This window comes from Pimephales promelas, chromosome 18 (genome assembly GCF_988280905.1).
Source record: "Pimephales promelas chromosome 18, fPimPro1.hap1.1, whole genome shotgun sequence".
NCBI lineage: Eukaryota > Metazoa > Chordata > Actinopteri > Cypriniformes > Leuciscidae > Pimephales > Pimephales promelas.
Window position 1 is genome coordinate 30,763,933 of NC_142786.1, and position 19,738 is coordinate 30,783,670.

The 19,738-nt window shown below is 35.9% G+C and overlaps 2 protein-coding genes across 5 annotated transcripts in view; one reads left to right on the forward strand and one right to left on the reverse strand.

Annotated features, from left to right (window-relative positions):
• The window catches only part of c1galt1a (core 1 synthase, glycoprotein-N-acetylgalactosamine 3-beta-galactosyltransferase 1a), a 56,368-nt gene extending 36,632 nt beyond the window's left edge, over window positions 1–19,736 (forward strand). For both annotated transcript variants that reach the window (XM_089123394.1, XM_089123395.1), the window contains 2 exons: window positions 15,499–16,163; window positions 19,537–19,736. In XM_089123394.1, coding sequence (XP_088979520.1) covers window positions 15,499–16,163; window positions 19,537–19,665 — 794 coding nt within the window. In that variant the 3' untranslated portion in view covers window positions 19,666–19,736. The remainder of the gene's footprint in view (window positions 1–15,498; window positions 16,164–19,536) is intronic.
• sdhaf3 (succinate dehydrogenase complex assembly factor 3) lies at window positions 1,335–11,015 on the reverse strand. 3 transcript variants are annotated; one of them, XM_039680759.2, is made up of 3 exons: window positions 10,964–11,015; window positions 10,593–10,831; window positions 1,335–1,650 (listed from the first exon to the last, which is right to left on the reverse strand). In XM_039680759.2, exons 2-3 carry the CDS (start codon window positions 10,767–10,769, stop codon window positions 1,456–1,458), a joined length of 372 nt encoding a protein of 123 aa, XP_039536693.1. In that variant the 5' UTR covers window positions 10,770–10,831; window positions 10,964–11,015; the 3' UTR covers window positions 1,335–1,455. The 3 variants fall into 3 exon arrangements, with proteins under 3 accessions (XP_039536693.1, XP_039536694.1, XP_039536695.1); XM_039680760.2 differs by having other exon boundaries at window positions 10,937–10,982; XM_039680761.2 differs by having other exon boundaries at window positions 10,959–10,980.
• Window positions 19,737–19,738: the final 2 nt, after the last annotated feature.

Below are 19,738 nucleotides of genomic sequence, written 5' to 3' on the forward strand. Positions count from 1 at the left end.
AAGTGGCATTCAGAAATGAATCTGCGTGTTAAGGGAGTCATGCTGAAGTGCAACAAAACAAACCACCTACCTCCGCTTAAACGCCTCTATTCAAAACACTTTGGACCATTCCTTGCCATTATTTGTATTGAGACTCTATGCTCTCACATGAATACTGATTTCTTCACAAACCATTGATTTTAGTGTTCAGTGTCAAGTAAATTGGTTTTCTTACTTGACTAAAGATGCTTGTCTTCTAATCTAGAGCAGTATTTGGTAAAGTTCAACATGGGGGAAAATATCTCACGACCAATCAGCTGATGCTAGCTGACAGTGCCGAAGCTTTTTGTGCAGCTCTACGGTGAAAGTGTGGATACTGTCTAAGTCTAATGAGGTATTATTTTTCAGACAATCTAATGATTCAGAGAGCGAGAGAAGCATTATTGATTTGGGCTTTTTTCATCTGTAATGAAGGAAAAGAGTGTCTGGAGAATTACTTTTTTTTTTTTTATCTTTTTAAAATTACCAGAACAACTTTTTTCGGTACATACACAAATGTGCTGTTCACAGAAACAACACCATTCCCTCTTTTTAGCTGCAAGATATCGTTCACATCATGTCAATTAGAGCCTGACCGATAAAGGATTTTGAAGGCCGATACCGATACAAATATTTTTGGGTTTTAAAATATGATATTCCGATATATCGGCCGATATTTATTATTATTATTTTTTTTTTCAGAAACGCGCAACACAACATAAACAGATTTCCCTAACATTAGTTATTTGTAGTTATTTATGAATTTTAACTAAAATAATATGCTAATGCAATTTAAAAAGAAACTTGTTTCTTTTTATTGTCTCAACAGAACAGACTGATGGGAGTTGCATTAGCTAGCTTTGTGGTTAGCTAGTCTATGATAAGCTATAATTTAGTAATGGATAATGTCACTGCAAATTGCACAAATTTTGACACAAAGAGAACTGATGGAGATGATCTTTTCATTGCTATTCAAGCAATTTATGTGAACAACTCAATGATTGTTGCCAACAGGGTTGGTGTAGAGTGCCCTCTGGTTGACAAACTATACAACTCCAACTCTCATGAAATGGTTCAAGCGTGTTTCGTCCGTTTTTATTTTATTTTTGAAATATTCATTTATCGGCCATTATAACTGCCGATACCGATAGTTTGGAAAATGCCAAATATCTGCCGATAATATCGGTCTGGCTCTAATGTAAATAATTGAAAATGACCATTAAATGCTGTGCATGCTTTAATTTCACTACCTGTCCAATTAAGTGACAATCTATCACACAGAATGTGGTTTTGCTTTTAAAAATATGAGACACGTATTAGTAGCTCTTTGTAGCAGTTTAATGTATTTATCAGACTTGGCTATGTACAACAATATTTTATAATAAGTCAAACTATGAACCGTCAGGAGGCTTCCTCTTCTTTTCCCTTCAGATGCTGTTACTTTGGCGTTCCCTCCTCTTGAATATTAAACTGCCGGTTGGGTTTTGTGGACTCAAGCATAAGCTCGTAAAGCTGCCCCACCTGCTCTTCTTGAAAGTCTTTGAGTTTATCTTCTGATAAATCAGCGCCAAATACCACCTTCTTGTTTGCCGCCGCTTCCAGCACCTGCGTCTGTAGGGTGTCTTTGTAGTTCTGCACAGAAAATAAGATGGATACATTAAAAAAACATAAGCACCTTTATATTTTTTTAGTTACTTTAGAAATTTTCTGACTTAACTAAAACCTTAAAGGGATAGTTCACTTTGAAATTAATTTTTGATATGTTTTATCTTACCTCAAGGGCATCCAAGATGTAGGTGTCTTTGTTCCCACAGTCATTTTTGGATCAAACCGTTGTTGTCTATCAGTCATATAATGCAGGTTTAAGGGGTCCACGTCAAAGAGAATGCACAGAGAAGTCAAAATTAAACATGATTTAATGACTCGTGAATGTAAGTACACATTGATGGCCTAAGACATGAAACGAGCGATTTATGTGAGAAAACAAAAGGTATTTATATCGTTTTTACCTCTTGTAACCTATGTCCAACTGAATCATGTCCAACGGCTGTGGTAGCACGAGGTAAAAACGATATAAATACTGTTGGTTTTCTCACACAAACCGCTCGTTTCGTGTCTTAGGCCATCAATGTGTACTTACATTTACGAGTCATTAAATCATGTTTAATTTGGACTTCTCATGGACCCCCTAAACCTGCATTATACGACTGACAGACAACAACGGTTTGACCGAAAAATGTCAAATTGAAAATACTGTGAAAACAAAGACATCTACATCTTGGATGCCCTTGAGGTAAGCTAAAACATATCAAAAATTAATTTCAAAGTGAACTATCCCTTTAACACTTGTGTGCCTGCTATTGGTTCTTGTATTGATTTGACACAAAGGCACAATTAAAGGGATACTCCACCGTTTCTTTTTTTGTTTTTTTTTCATTTAAACTATGTTATTCCCTTAACTAAGACGAGTTGATGCATACCTCCCTCTCTACATATATATTGTATAACAGATACAATAACTATATTGTATGGCGGAAAACTTTTCACGAGTGATGATATTACTGCGCCGAGTCGAAGTGCTCCCAAGCACTTGCTGTGGTACGTACAATATAATTATCCATTTTACACACTTAGAAAAAGCGCAATGTTTTATTTTGTGTCCTCGTCCTAGGTCGAGTTACACTACTCGTGATTTAAATAGGGAAAACATGGAGGTGTTTGGTCGCTTCTCTGCTTGACACCTATTGAACTGGGCTAGTTAAGTGCTATCAAAGTGTCTCGCGATTGACGAGAGAGGTATGCATCAACTCGTCTTAGTTAAGGGAATAACATAGTTTAATATGGAAAACAGGTGGAGTATCCCCTTTAAGAAATGAATTGTAGGCTATAGAGAGCTATTGATTTACTATAACAGACTGTGACAGAATTATTTATTTCTCTTTGTTGGAGATTCATTGATTGCAATTCACAAGATGAAATGCAGGTCACGGGGTTGCGAGGTATCCACTAAGGTCTAATGGAGGTCAATGTCTTCTGCTCTCTCTAAGCCCACGTAAATCACTCCCTCTATATCAGCGATTACCACCTGTACGAAGGTCCAAAGTCTCTACAAGTTTTACAAAGCCAATGCTCCTCAGTTTGCTAGTAAAATTGGGCTTAAAACACATATTTGAGGTGCAGGTTTCTTTTCTGGTAACCAAGTAAAGAACAAAGTTATATTATGTCAACATTTTCTGGCTCCTGGTAGTGCATCCTTGGTAGAGTTGTCAGATCATACTCAATTCCATTAAAAAAAAAAAAATACTGCAACCAAACTACTTTCATTTGTATCAAGGTCTACATTGTTCTGCTGCCATGTACAAAACACTTCAAGTTTCTTACTGAATGTACAGAACCGCAGTAGAGCATGATGACCAGTGCAGTCCAATACACTTTAAAAAATGCTGGGTTGTTTTAACCCAATTTTGGGTCAAATATAGACAAACCCAGCAATTGGGTTACATTTTTAAATTTAATTTTTAAACCCAATGTTTGAGTTTGTCCATTTTTGACCCAAAATTGGGTTAAAACAACCCAGCATTTTTAGAGTGTACATTTGTTGAAAGAAGTAGCTCAAAAATACTTGATTTGATTCAGTCTTAGCAATTCCCTCTCTCACTGAACAGCAAAACACCTTCAAGTCGTGTCTGATTCTAAATAAGTAAATAAATAAAGTGTGTTGTGTGCAGTGTTGGGAGTAACGCATTACAAAAGTAATACATTACAGTAACATATTACTTTTTGCTGTAACGCAGTAGTGTAAGGCATTACTAATCAATTTTCAGTAATATTTTACTCGTTACATGTTCAGTGAGGCTTGTATTACAGTTGTATTACAGTGTATTGTCTGCTTTTACTTCTGAAAGGCAACAGACTATGTGAAAGTTTTAAAGCAGTCTTTTAGTGCCAGTTCAGAGCGGTCGCGTCTGTAACATTGTTTTTTCCTTGTAGTTTGTTTCCATTGTAGTTTTCCAAACACGAAAACTAAAATAAAATGAATATTTTAAGTTCTATGGAGACTGAAGAGCCAACCCTTCCTCGTCCGATTTGCGCAGTGTAATTAACAGAATTACAAAAAATATATTTTGCCTCCTATTTTTTTGTCACGCATGAATGTGTGTCTTTTCCCTAATATTAAAAATAAAACATAGATTGATATTTGTCTAATGCCTGGAGTCCTTTAAGGAAGTAGCCTATATACGTTTCAATACATGTATTTTCTGAGAATTTTTATTTCAAGTTTTGACCGCAAATGTCATGTCCATAATGCTGGACTTCCCCAATTTTAAATAATTTATCCTCAACTAGTTTTGTGGTGTAGGTCTACGTATTTTATAATGTTAACTTCAAATAATACTAATAGCCTAATTTAAAGATAAGGCAGCATTGGATATGGACGGTAAGGAGAATAACGCTGGGAGTTGGAAGAGGTGTGTCGCGATTCTGTAGGTTTGTGGATGTGGCGAATCGCGATTTCGGTTTCATATTGCATATCGTTACAGCCCCAAAGTTAAGTTCTACTTAGTTATTTTGGTGAAAGTAACTCAAAAGTAATACATGAGTAATGTAATGCATTACAATTCTGAGACAGTAATATTGTAAGGTAATGAATTACTTTTAAATAACAGTAACAAGTAATACCTAATGTATTACAGTTTGGAAGTAACTTGCACAACACTGGTTGTGTGTACTCATGACACTAAGATATCTGTACTGATTGTCCATAATGTGCAAAAGACAGACGATCATAATAGATTTTGTTCTATTAAGTATTTTAATTATTAAAACAATCCCTTGATAGTTACTAAAACATTATTTTCGTAGTAGGATTATTGTGGGTTGGTCATCCACAAAAGTACTAAGACAATTTTTAATTGGAATCAGAACCATAATTGTTAAATACGATCCTGCATTATCCTTTAGTACACAGAGTCCCAGAGAAGAACTAAACATATTTACACCATACTGATGATTCTATCATATGAGCTTCAGTCTTAATTGAAACTTGTCCTTCACGTCTGTCATGACTGCTTACGATCAAACCTACACGACATTACAGGCAGACTCATTCAGAAAAACACACTGAAAACAAAACCATTAAGAACTCTCATTCACTCTCCCAACATCTTGGAATTTGGACGCAATTCAATTTTGGAAGCAAAAGCCCATTTGTCCGAGAAGCTTCCTCCTCTACATAATGTAATTAGATTGAACATTTGCCAAAGAGTAATATTTTAAGAATGGAAGGGATGTGGGCATTCTGAATGGCAAGCTTTTTGGCGAAGCTCACCTTCTGAATATAAACACCTCACATCCCATCGCATTGACGTAATCAGGCAACCCGTTTTATGTTTGTCTGGAAAAGCCTGACTTTCCCAAGGGCACAGAACTTTAAAGATCTATACTGATAAATAGATTAGAACTATGACCACTACTTTGTATGCACAGTACAGCTTTGAAACGTGACGCTGAGATACCAATGGATTCACAGTTAAGTCAGTAGTCATTTAAGAGATGCTTTTATCCAAAGTGACATATAATAATTACAGAGAGAATCCCCTGGAAGCAACCTGGGGTTAAAGGGATACTCCACTTTTTTTGGAAATAGGCTAATTTTACAACTCCCCCAGAGTTAAACAGTTGAGTTTTACCGTTTTCGAATCCATTCAGCCAATTTTCTGATATTTAGAAGAATATCAGTAGCCAGACAGTTTTTGGTCTCATTGACTTCCATAGTAGGAAAAAATGTATATACGATGGAAGTCAATGAGACCAGAAGCTGTCTGGTTACTGATATTCTTCTAATTATAAGAAAATCGTCTGAATGGATTGGAAAACGGTAAAACTCAACTGTTTAACTCTGGGGGAGTTGTAAAATGAGCCTATTTCCAAAAAAAAAAAGTGGAGTATACATTTAATGGCTCACGGCTCCAATTTACATCAAGCAAAATCTCAAATGTAAGCGTTTTAGAGTTGAAAAAGTTTTCTGAAGTTTCCATAAAACTAAGATCCAACTTAGGGCTGCACAATATATCGTTCTAGCATCAATATCGTGACGTCAAGTAGGGATCGTAGTTGATGTGTGATCCGTGCAGACCAGGCACCAGTTTAAACATTCAAGCGATTTTAAACCATTCAAGCTCAAGATAAATGAATTAATTCATTTTATTTCGAGCCATATAGTGACATGCAGCAAAGGCAAAAAGAAGCATTTGATTTTTGACAACATAAATCAGTCAATTGCACGAAACGGAGTGGGAAGAAGTCAGACTTATTTAGACCCACCTCGGACTGCTACAGTTAAGGGAAAAACAAGAAAGAAAAGCCACTTTCTTAATTGAAAAATTAAGCGATGAGAATACTTTTTGTGCGTAAAACAAAACAAAAATAGCGACTTTATTCGACTATTCCTTGTAAGCCTGAGACGAGAGTTCAAGAGATTTCCACGACGCATGCGCGAGAATTTCGATCTTCGAGCATGCGTCGTGGAAATCTCTTGAACTCTCGTCTCAGGCCCAGAAGGAAGAAAAGTAATAGTCGAATAAAGTCGTTATTTTTGTTTGTTTTTCGCACAAAAAGTATTCTCGTCGCTTGATAAACTTAAACTTGAGCCACTGGAATATTTAAACATTTTCTTCAATGACTTTCTGGGCCTTCAATCATTTAGTTTCAATCCTTTAGGAGCCTATGTAGCTGTGATCCACCTCTCAAATTTAATCAAAAATATCTTCATTTGTGTTCTGAAGATGAACGAAGGTCTTACGGGGTTGGTACAGCATGGGGGTGAGTAATTAATGACTTAATTTTCATTTTTGGGTAAAGTAATCCTTTAACGGCATGCACGTTATGCACGTGGATAGCTGAAAATGCGTATAGATAACACGCCACTTGACTTGAAAGTCATGATGCCATGTTGGTCTATAAAATGCCAGATTTATCATCAACCAGGCAAAAACGGCAAACCCATATATAAAAACAACAATGCACACACTTTTCACTCATTCACATTCTCCTTTTCTTTCATTCCTCAGGGAAAGCTTGTCTGTTGCAATGCGGTCGATTTATTAGGCGATGAGAAGCCCCCTGGGCCCTCTGATGTAACTGGATTAAAGTGAACACTCAGTGCTCCTAATCACATTTGGAGGCTCGCTCTACGTCTGTTCCTGGCTCCCCCACCCTTCCTCATTGTTTTTTTGTTTTTTTTAGCAGTGCTTTGAAAACTGAGACCCCCACAGTGATTCACTCACCTCCTAATGAGCGAGTGGGGATCTTAAGCACACACAGACTCATAGAGTGGACTCCTCCTTCACACTCATATTGTGTGCGAGTGTGAAGCACTACTGCTCTGTTGTAAAATAGTGAGATGCCTACCTTGACCAGTATGACTTACTTTCTTCTTGCGAACACAAAAGATATTTGGAAAACCATTGGAAACCAAACAGCATTGAAGCCCATTGGCATCTACTGTATTTCCAAACAAACAAATTAGATATTTCTCAAAATGTGTTTCTATATGTTCCCCCAAAAGAAAGCAAGTCACATTCGTTTAGAATGTCATGAGGGTGAGTAAATGATGACACGACCTTCATTTTTGGGTTGAGATTACCTTTAAAGGGTTAGTTCTGACGAGTCATTTGAGAATCATTAAAAATGTGGTGTCGTGCAAATGAGAAAACAAAACAGTTTTCTGACCGTTGATGCATGTAAACCTGAAAAACTATAAAAATACCATAATAGGGGCACTTTAAAACATCATATTTTGTGTTTAACAGAAGAAAGAAACTCATGCAGGTTTTTTGGGATTTTTTTTTTTTGGGGGGGGGGGGGGGGTGAACTATCCCTTTAAGGCAACATAGGCATATTTCTATAATGTACAGAATTGATTCTGGACCCAGGTTTTACAGTGGAGATTGGAAACTGTATTTCATAAACTGTAAATTGAATTTAAAGGGTTTCATGCTCGATGCAACCACAAAAGCACATTGTGATCGGCACAAACTATGTTTTCCCTCGCTGCGAGTGAACTCAAAGCCAATACAGTTTACCCATTATTATTCCTTTTACAATTATCACATGGTTTGCTTAGTAACATACTAATATCAAACTCTACTGGAATCACTTGTGAGTTAAGTTCACCCACAAATGAAAATTCGGTCCACATTTACTCAGGCTTATGTTATTCCACACCTGTATAATTGACTTTCTCCCATGCAACACTAACAGTGAATTTCTGAGAAATATACAGGCAATATTATCATTATACTAAAAGTGAACGGGCCGTCAAAATGACAAAGAAACCGCTTACTTTAAAAGTGTCATAAATAAATGAATAAATTGTTCTTTATCCAGTTCACAAAAATGGTCTGAATTATCTGTACTCGAGTTTAAAGGAGTAGTTCACTTTAAAAAAAAAAATTTAAAAAAAACTTTTGCTGATAATTTACTCACCCCCATGTCATCCAAGATGTCCATGTCATTCTTTTTTCAGTCGAAAAGAAATTAAGGTTTTTGATGAAAACATTCCAGGATTTTTCAATGGGAACCAAACAGTTCAAGGTCCAAAAGAGAGTTTCAGTGCAAACTGTTCAAAGGGCTTTAAACGATTCCAGACAATGAATAAGGGTCTTATCAAGCGAAATCATCGCTAATTAAAAAAAAAAACAAAGTTCAAGTTTTATAAGCTCAAAAGCTCACCTTGCTCTGTTCTGTGATGCGCGTTCGCAAATCTTTTTTCGTGTCATTTGGTTCGGTCAACGAATGAAATGAACGAATTGAAAAAGATTCGTTCATTTTGATGAATGAGTTCGAACAGGAGAGTCACGAACATGCATCACATAACAGAGCAAGGCGAGCATTTGAGCTTATAAAACTTAAACTTTATTTTTTTTAATGAGCGATCGTTTCGCTTGATAAGACCCTTATTCATCGTCTGGAATCATTTAAAGCCCTTTGAACAATTTGCAGTTTGCACTGAAACTGTCTTTTGGACCTTGAACCGTTTGGTTCCCACTGAAGTCCATTATATGGAGAAAAATCCTGGAATGTTTTCATCAAAAACCGTCATTTATTTTCGACGGAAAAAGGAATGACATGGACATCTTGGATGACATGGGGGTGAGTAAAATATCAGCATTTTAAAATTCACTCAATCATCCAGTCACAAACTTAAAACAGTTCACTGGAGGGGAATATTATCAATGAACAATAACTTAAATTTCAGTCTTTTCCCAAAACCAAGCTGATGTATGGCATTTTGCAAACACAGGTTTGGAATGACGTGAGGGTGAGTAAATAATGACAGCATTTTCTTTTTGGGGTGAATTATCCCTTAAAGGTTTACTCTGCGTATTTTATTACATTTTCTGTGTTTACCGTATTTTTTTATAACTGTGTATGTGCATTCGTGAAAAGTTGCAAAGGGCTAGACTAATTTTTTCAGGACAGTCATTTTGGAAGGACATGTACGTGTCCTTCTGTTCAAGGACAGAGTGACTCTCATTACCTGCAAATGTGAGATTTTTACCCTCTTAAAGTTCTGTTTCTGTCAAAGCCAGTCCAGAACATCGAGTTCTCAGAAAATCATACTGCATGACTGTGAAAATGCAGTAAGAGCTTTGTCCACAACCACGAGCTATACCAGAACCATACTAGAAGTGCAATACATCTTGTGAAGTTTGACAGCTCAAAAATCAACTCCAATATCCAGGCTTAGAATAAAAGAAGATCTGGATTATTGCTGCTTGAATGCATGCTGCTGCATGTTTAAATGGAGTTCATGCGTTGAATTCGATCTTTGGATTTGTCATGGAACATTTCAGACGAGCATGGCGTCAGAGCTCTCATAAGTGGCACCTAAAATTAAAGAAGCAGGTCTCATCAAAGAGATGCTAGATTCAAGTGTAATTAATGTCCACAGATGGTGTCACGAAACAGCTGTGCTCCCTGGCAGAAAAGGATTTGTTAGTTATGGGGTTATGGATGAATTCCATTGTTTTCATGATGATAGACACTTCAGGAAGGTGCTGCCATCATGTGGAATGTTTCAGCAAAGCCGGACTAATTAAAGGGATAGTTCACCCCAAAAAAAGAAAAGAAAAAGTTGCCATTTAGTTTCTTATGTCGAACACAAAAGAAGATATTTGGAAGAATATTGGTAATCAAACAGTTGACGGTAGCTAATGACTTCCATTTTTTGCCCTAATATGGACGTCAATGGTTAGATTAACAACATTCTTCCAAATATCTTCTTTTGTGTTCAACAGAAGAAATAAACTCATACACAGGTTTGGAACATCGTGAGGGCGAGTATAGGTGAACTATCCCTTTAAATAGCTTAAGATTTGGCAACATCTCTTGTAAACATCAATTCGTTTCCATTTTACAACAACACTTGACGCTGACAACACATACTAAAAGGATGAGGGTGAAAAAGAATAAGGGGAATTTACATTCAAGCACTGTCATGTAATTATTATTATTTTTAATGAGTATTTGCTTTCTCTGCAGTCAAGTGCTAAGCTCACAGCTGCTCTTACCGTCCATTCTGTCATGAAGCGTGTGACCTCTTCTCCTGATGCAGACTTGTTCCTTCTGAATTCATCTTTCACATACTGATCCCCCAGAGCCCGCAGGTCTATGGGCAGGAAGCGGTGCAGTAACAGGATTCTCTTATATAAAGACCTAACCACTGATACATGTGCTGGATGTGCCATAACTTCACAATCTGACAGACTGTAACGTCCTCTGGATATTATATACACGCGACAAGGGCGTCCTGTTTGAACACAGCAACGAAGTGTTAGTGCACCAGCCTAAAAACCATACCTCATGAAAAAGACGAACCGATCTGATATTGTTTATTATAAAAGGTCATATGTACATAACACTGTTGATTATTCAACCTTACATGCAGTCTTCTTCACCGCAACGCTGTGAGTATTATTACAGCCGCTGCTGCCCTCTGGTGCCGATTGGAATGTAGTGCAACTAAGAAAACGGGCGCCACTTTATCATTCAAATACGTCAACCAAAGGTGCAATCAATGTGTAAAAAAGTTGAGTATCTATTAACAGAAATGCAGTATGACATCCATAATGTTTTCAGTGGTGTATAAAGAAAATACTTAAATAACCGTAATGTTTTAATTACCTTAGAATGAGACATTTATCTACATAACCACGGGAATCCTGTGAATCCCCTTCTATGACGGTCGACATATTGTGACATCATGTTTCTACCGTATCCGAACGCGAACAAACAGCACTACAGAACGCGTTTCGTCACTACCTGAAAGAGAAGCAGCAGAAAGCTGGAAGCTAGCAATAGACACCGTGAGTAGTGACTTTTCCCTTGTTGTGAGTGTTGTAAAATATGTAGTTGTATTGTTTCATGTAGTTCGCTGTGTCATTTTTTCATTTCATTTTATTGTTTATTTTGACAGGGACAATGCACAATTAAAAGTAATTGCACCAGAATTAGCTAATAGCTAGTTTACATTTGCTGTCCCTGGGCAGGTAAACAAATAAAATAACATATCCACCACATAAAACATCACAATACATACATATGTAGAATATAAAATTTAAAACCAGAATATAAGACAAATAATGTACAATGCATTTATTAGTTATGGCTTTGCTCTGTGGGGAATCTGGGGATAAATGTGCTGGTTCGTGAGACGGCTGATTAGTACTCATGTCATTGACCGTAAAACAGTATATGTTACAGGGATCACTAACCCATCGATCTTGGAAGAAATCTAAGTCGATCGCGAAGAGTTTTCAAAATCAGAGAATAAAGCCTATTGTTTGTAGTAAATGGTGTCTATGGGATGCAGAGGTGCGCGCGGTGTTATCATATAATTTTTGCTGCGTGCACTTTTGGGCTTCAGCTTCATGTGGTTCTTCTCCGTCGCTGTATGGGTTTGCTATGTGTATGTGGGGAGAAATGTGCTGGTTACGTTTATGAGACAATCAGCTGATTACTATGACTATACTATTATATTAAGACCCTTGATCCTCACCTGACTATGGCTTTGTAAACTTTAACCAAACTTTATCTCAGCCGACGAGATGTTTGTCCCGTTTTAGCACCGTAGCTTCTTCGAAAGGGAGGGGTGAGCAGTGGGCTGAGCCCTTAGTGCAAACTCGCAACCGAACCGCTAGACGTCGCTAAAAATCACACACTGCACCTTTAAATCGTATTTAGAACATTTTATTATTATTATTTTGTCAAGTTAATGTTTACAAATCAATAATTTAATCGTGATAATCACGAGAGGTTTTTCTTGTTATTTGGGACAGGTTTGTAGCTAGTGTATTAATAATAATCATATGTCTCTTTACATGTTTTATTTGACCATTTTACAACATTGAACTGACACTTTATTTATATTATAATTGCAGTACTGAATTATATGTTAAAGTAAGAAAAATAAGAAACAGAAAAAGACAAAAAAAAATGATATATTAAAAAAATGCAATATATTATTTCCTTTCAAATATGTTCAGAAATATTCAGATACGTTAATACTATAATATAATAATTATAATTAATATAATCATGAGGGGAAAACTGACAACATGAAAAGAAGAAAAACCTGTAGAACTTTGTCATCATCTGTGTGTTTAAGAGCAGGATGTTCAGGAGCATTGAAGAGATAATGTCTTTCTTTTTGAGTTTTTGAAAAAGTTATCATACGTATAGACATGAGTATATTTAAGCACTACATTTTATTTTTAAGTGGCGTAGCAGTGAGTGTGCTTCTCTCAATAACTTATTCACGTGTTCTAAGGACTCTAACACCTGCATTTGCCATGCATGCAAGGAATGCATATAATGTATGGCATCCAGGTAAGACAAAGGCTTTTTCTCCACTCTTATATTTCTCCTCTATAATTAGCCACATCCACAGTAAATAAAAAAGAAGCAGAAAAGAGGACAGAAGCTGTTGGAAATGAAATACTATACTACTCTTATATACTACACAGTATGACAATTTTCTGAATGGAATACCCAGATGACCAACTACATTTACTCAAAAACAAACCAACAAAATAAATACAATTGGAATGGATAGCTTACTTGTCTGCTGCATATTCTGTGTACAGTACATTTGTTTAAGAATTTACTGTGAATCAAGAGTTTTATGTAATTTTGGATATGTGCTTAATTGTTGTCACAACTTCTTCACATCAACAAATGACACCCATTATCATCTTTGGAAATAACTTGTTAACTTTGTAAAACAAAAAGTACATTTTGGCATAGATAAGAGTATAGCCTACCTATATTGCGGAAATACACTGTAAAAATGAATGTGCTTTATCAAATCAAAAAAATTGTGGCAACAGATTACAAGCAATATTATTAATTAAATTTAACAAATTTGAATTGAGTAATAATTAATCAAATTAATTCCCTAAAAGTTAACCATTTAAAATGAGTAAAACTTACAACAACAACCATTATGGTGATCGGTGTTGTTTTAAAATGACAGTTTTCTCCTTCAGTGTTTCTGCTTGTTAACATCAGGTGTCTTCAATGTTGGCAATATAAAATAAAGAGCTCTTAATTAATCTATGACGTCTGTCTGTTGGTGAGATAAAAAAAAAATTCAAACTTTGCTAATTTTAAATGGTTAACTTTTAAGGAATAATCTGATTCATTATTACTCAATTCTAATTTGTTAAATTTTATTAATAATATTGCTTGTAATATATTGCCACAATTCTATTTATTAGATAAAGCATATTCATTTTTACAGTGTACTTGGAAGTACTTGTAATGTTTTCAGACACTTAATTATGTAATTTGAAATTAAATGAAAATGTATTATGAAATGACCTTAACTTTGACCCAGTGCAGTGATTTAAGAAGGACTTTATAACTGTATTATGACAATGATTAATTCTATTGTCTTTGAAATATGGTTAAAGTGTACTGCTGAATGTACATACAACATTTATAGTAAACTGAAATATATTTTAACGTAATATCTATTTTAACTTGTCTTAATTTTTAAACATTTGCAATTACACATTTGTAATTATGACGTTTGCAATGTAGTACATTCAAAATAAACTAAGCTAGGCTAAAATTATAAACAAGCACTTTACTTGTACTTTAGTATGTTAGTCAACACATCAATGTACTTGTTTAAAGCATGACAAAAGATTGAAACAATAATTTAAAATATATTAAGGTAAAACTTATTTTTGCATTATTACAAAGTGCACGTTAAAAGTGTCAAAAAAAAAACAGTTTTGCCAGGGTCGTCTCTGTTTACGTACACTTTTATTTCATTAATATTATATTATCTGCAGGTACAGTTTTTGTTTAAAACATATACTTTTAAGATTTGAATTACACAACAAGCGCACATTCAATACAGTTAAGTGCACTTCTTTTTCACTAGAGCTATTACCGTTATTTAGCATTTTTAATCCAATTTGCATATATAATGTAGTGTGGTCTGTTGTATACTGCACACTTTGACAAATTTAACCCTCATGTGATGGTGTTCGGGTCAATGTGACCCGCCCGGAGAAGATTTTCTTTTTCACCAAAATACTAGTTAATGTTATCGCTTTGGACTGAAACTTTGTGACTTTGTTCCCAAACGGTATAACTAAATCTCATTTGTTCTTTGAAATTTTTCTTATTTTCTGTGGGAGTTTTGTTACCTTGTTACACTTGTGGTGTTCCCGGTCAAAAATGACCGGTCTATAAAAACTAGCTTATAAATCACTCATTATACCATATTTTCACCCATTCTTGGATTCAATCTTTTTGTCAACTTGTTCTCTTTCAATTAGGACTGGTTTTATATTTCTGTTTGCATCTGATTAATCCTGGGCCTCATTTGTCTGAGAGTAGGCATCTCATTTTTTGAGTAAAAAACAAATAATTTACGAGTAAATTTGGAAATTCTGATTCCACTGATTCTCAGTCACTTTCTGTTTCTATAAGCAAACTAGGCCTGTTCACACTAAAAACACGAATTATAAAGATAAAACTATTATAGCATCCACACCAACACCTACACTACAGTTTTGTTGACTGCCACTTTAAATTATCTTTAAAAAAAAATCAAATATCTTTTAAAGTGGGGAGGATTCTTATTGGCTGTCAATGTTTGTATCATTCATCAGCTGAAAACAAACAAAAATATATATTTTTAATTGATTCCAGTGATAGTGTTGTTATCATTTTAGTTGTGGTGTATAATGACTTTTATAACTACTGGTAAATCTTTATTGTTGTAGATACAGTACTGTAGTACTGTCCTGAACAATGGCTGAAACTTTGTATGCGCTTCTCATGTTTATTGCCTCTTTAAGATGAATCACTTGTTGTATTCCTCAATTGTAATCTGTTAAATGAATACTGTAAATGTAAAAGGAAACGGCCCCAAGCTAAACTCTAACATTCTTATCATAGCCCAGAGCAGAAGAGCCGCACAAGACCTTAGCCAGAAGGTCAGAGTGTTATGCTGGGTAATGACGCAGCCTCAACACCTGGAATCTAGAACCCAGCATGTGCGTGACACATGGGGAAAACGCTGCAACGTCATTCTGTACATGAGCTCGGAGGAGTCCGACTTCCCCACGGTAGGGCTCAACGTGTCAGAAGGGCGCAGTCAGCTCTACTGGAAGACCATACGGGCCTTCCAGCACATTCACAAGCACCATCTGGATGATGCTGATTGGTTCCTCAAAGCTGACGATGACACGTTTGTTGTCCTTGAGAATTTGCGCTACGGTCTGTCCAAGCACAACACAGAGGAGCCGCTGTATTTTGGACGTAGGTTCGCACCGTTCGTTAAACAGGGCTACATGAGCGGAGGGGCTGGTTATGTCCTCAGCAAGGAAGCTTTGAGGAGATTCGTGAAAGGTTTTGCTAATGGACTTTGCACACACGACACAGAACTTGAGGATACTGGAATGGGACGATGCATGGAGACAATGAAAGTTAGGACGGGTGATTCCAGAGACGTGTTGAGGAGACAAACCTTTCACCCTTACCCTCCAAGCTATTACCTGCCCAGACAGCTACCCAGACCACGACCCTGGTACCTCCTCTACGAGCATTATGGCCCTGTAGAGGTAAGAAGGAGTCGTTTAAGAGTGAATCAAGGCTGGGATACACTAAACAACTTTTTTTTTTTTCCCCAATTTACAGTCCAGAGGATTCAGAAGTCATAAGGTTAAAGAGTTTGGGCAGTCGGAGTTGACAAATTTCAGTATGATGGGCAAAGATTCATATTTTTTGTATCTTCAAAACTTGTAATTCCTCCAGTCAAAAGAGATGAAACATGTTTGATATTTTGAGTAGAGCCAGACCGATATATCGGCCGATATTAGGCATTTTCCATAATATCGGTATCGGCAGTTATAATGGCCGATAAATTAATATTTCAAAAATAAAATAAAAGCGGACAAAACACGCTTCAATCATCTCTCCTTGGCCTGTTATATTGAAAATGTATGTTTTACAATTTGCAGAATGATGTTATCTATTGCTAAATTATGGCTCATCATAGACTAGCTAACCACAAAGCTAGCTAACGCCACTATCATCAGTGGAAGACCGCTAACGTTAACTTTAATGAGCTTGGAAACCACAATGAACTTTTTCTGCTGAAATAAAGTAATTATTACTGTATTTATAACCAGCATATCTCTAGTTACAGTCCCTGCATTGTAAAAAGGTGTGAACATTTAGACATAGAGAAAAAGTATCAAACGTATCTTGTGCAGAAAAGTTAGCTTTTCTTTTACACGTGTGTGAAATCCAACAATATTTAATAAAAAAAAAATATCGGCCGATATATCGGAATATCGGATTTTAAAACCCAAAAATATTTGTATCGGTATCGGCCTTCAAAATCCTTTATCGGTCGGGCTCTAATTTTGAGCCGATTTTAGGACATTTAGGCCTTGTTTACACTGCATGGTTCAAGTGACCCAAATCCGGAAGAAAGGATACACGCAGTGGAGCAATGCGGAGGTTTCATGTGTTTTGAGTGTTTGGGGCGAATATTCCAGACAAAAATGCAGGGTTGTTGCAGAAATACATCCGTATTTGAAGACATTTCAGGAGATATGAGGCATCGTTTTAAGTGCTCGTGGCTACAGTGCCTCTCCTCTTTTTTTCTCCGCCATATGAGACGTTTTGATGACTTTTCAAAATATTGTGGAAAGAAAATATTTTAAATAGTAAAATTAAATATTGTGGAATTTCCAGGGTCAGAACATCTGCATTTGGTAGTTTCAGCAGTGTATAATGAATGTAAATGCAAAAATCGGATATGGGTCACTTTTAAAAGATGTTGTAAGCAGGTCATCAAAAAAATCGGATCTAGTCAGAAAATCGGATTTGGGCATCAAGACCTGCAGTGTAAATGCAGCCTAAGAACCAGACTATGAATCTGGGAATAAAGCAAAATAACGGTAACACTTTATTTGAAGGGGTGTGTGCATAAGACACCTTCATAACCATGATATGCCTTGAATATGAAGTAGAGTTTATGCATGTTTATGACAACTGTCATTAATTGTCATGTGTTCAATAATGACATTTTTTGAATGCAAACATGACATTGTTTAAGATGTCTTTGTTATGACATCTTGACATAAACCAATACATCATAACCTGGTGGTATCTAGAACCATTTTAGGTGCTAATATGTACATTTTAGGTGCTGATATGTACATTGTTAAGTGTTAAGTACAATTTAGGTACTAATATGTACATTTTAGGTGTTAATATGCACATTTTAGGTGCTGATATGTACATTTCAGGTGCTAATATGTACATTTTAGGAGCTAATTTCAGGTGCTAAAATGTAAATTTTAGGTGCTAATATGTACCACTAAGGTACCAATATGCAGCCGGGTACAAAAGTGTACCCTTTGAAAAGGTACAGCCCCAGTGACAGCTTTTGTACCTTTTTTTCTGAGAGTGTTGGGTGCCATGTGCGTTGGATTTAGACGAATGTGTCATGATATCATGATTATGAAAGTGTCATGTTAGTGCACACCCCCTCAAGTAAAGTGTTTCCTATATCTTTTATTCAGAATACAATACATACAAACATCATTTACGTCTAGTTTAGTTTAATTCGATCTCAAACAGATTCATGAAAAAAGGTTATTACACCACCTCATGCATGAAATCATTACCAACGTGGTTGAATGACAAATTTGTGACAATATGGTTTCGGGAGTCATGACTAGCTAGTTTATTTCTTCAATGATGCATTGTACAACAGCGGTTAAGCAGTGAGTTAGGAATTGTACGGAAAACGCACCCCTGAACATGAAATTATCAGATGAAATTGTGGCCGGGGGCCCCTAAAATCCTCACTACCTTTCACCCCGCTAGCATCAAGGCGCGTGTGCGGTTGTTTGTGAGTGACCCTCATCCGTTTAGCAAGCAATACCTTTTCCTTTTAGAAAGTCAGTCATACAAAGTGTATGATGCTTAATGGTTATAAATCAATATATACAAAAGTTTTGTAGTGAATACCAGCCTTTAGGCTAATGTGGGTCATCAGCTAACTTCAAATGATAAAGATGCCATATCAAACATACTATCATTCCTGTGGGTGAAAAATAACTCCGTTCGGCAGTGAGTTCCAGCTAAGTAAGACATTATCCTGGATAAACATCTTTTGTTGATCCTGGAACAACATTACATTAATGTCGAAAAGTATTCTAACTGTATTCCTACTCGGTCGTGGTAATTGAAAAACGGGACCATCAAGTCAGACAATTTTCTGTTTCCTGGTTGGTCCAGGAACTACTCTGTAATTAACTAATAATATTTGAAGTTTCCAGTTTAGAAGTGTGTTCAGGATATTTATCCAGGAACATGTCATGAGTGGCATATAATTCTACAATAGCATCTTATCCAAAAATGTTTGCTTTTGCATGATGCTACATCCACAGCAATACTAATAATTATTATTATTATGATATTATGTAATAATAATGATGATGATTTCACTAAACCCCCTTGGAATGAAAATAAAATACCTCTTGGGCTTTTTTACATTTCCTCACTGTAAAAAATATTTTTTAAACAAGATTTGTTATCACAACATATTTTCTTTTGTCAAATCAACTTTATAATCATTTATTTAGTTGAGATAACTTATTATTTTGAGTTTCTGATGATTAAATGAATCTCCTTCATTGTATTAACTCACTTTTTCCAGTTCAATCAACTTAAAATTTTAAGGCCACCCAGGTTACTTACTTTTTAAGTTAAACCATCAATATTTTTTTACAGTGCTGGCTTATGAACAGTCGTCAAATGCAGATATAACCAGGACATAGTAAAGAAAAATCACATTTATATTCAGGGATTTAAGAAGGAAGTCAGTAAAAAAAAAAGGGTCTCTCTCAACTCTCCTCAGCTGGGATTTGATTGATTGTTTTTTATGTTAATATATATTGTTTCTTGTGTTTTTAGGGCCCTGGATGCTGTTCAGATTTAGCCATCTCTTTCCACTACATAGATGCGGTGGGAATGCACACACTAGAGTACTACACCTACCACTTACGTCCATATGGATATAAATACAGATTTAACCCAGATTAACAAATAACAGAACCAACAGCAAATCTAAAAATAAGACAGCATTCAATATCATCTTTTAAAGTGAAATTTATTA

Coding starts and splice junctions, on each gene's coding strand:
- sdhaf3 (XM_039680759.2), bottom strand. CDS start 10,769: ATGGCACATCCAGCACATGTATCAGTGGTTAGGTCTTTATATAAGAGA. Junction 1,651..10,592: donor GCTTCATGACAGAATGGACG/GTAAGAGCAGCT, acceptor TTTTCTGTGCAG/AACTACAAAGACACCCTACA.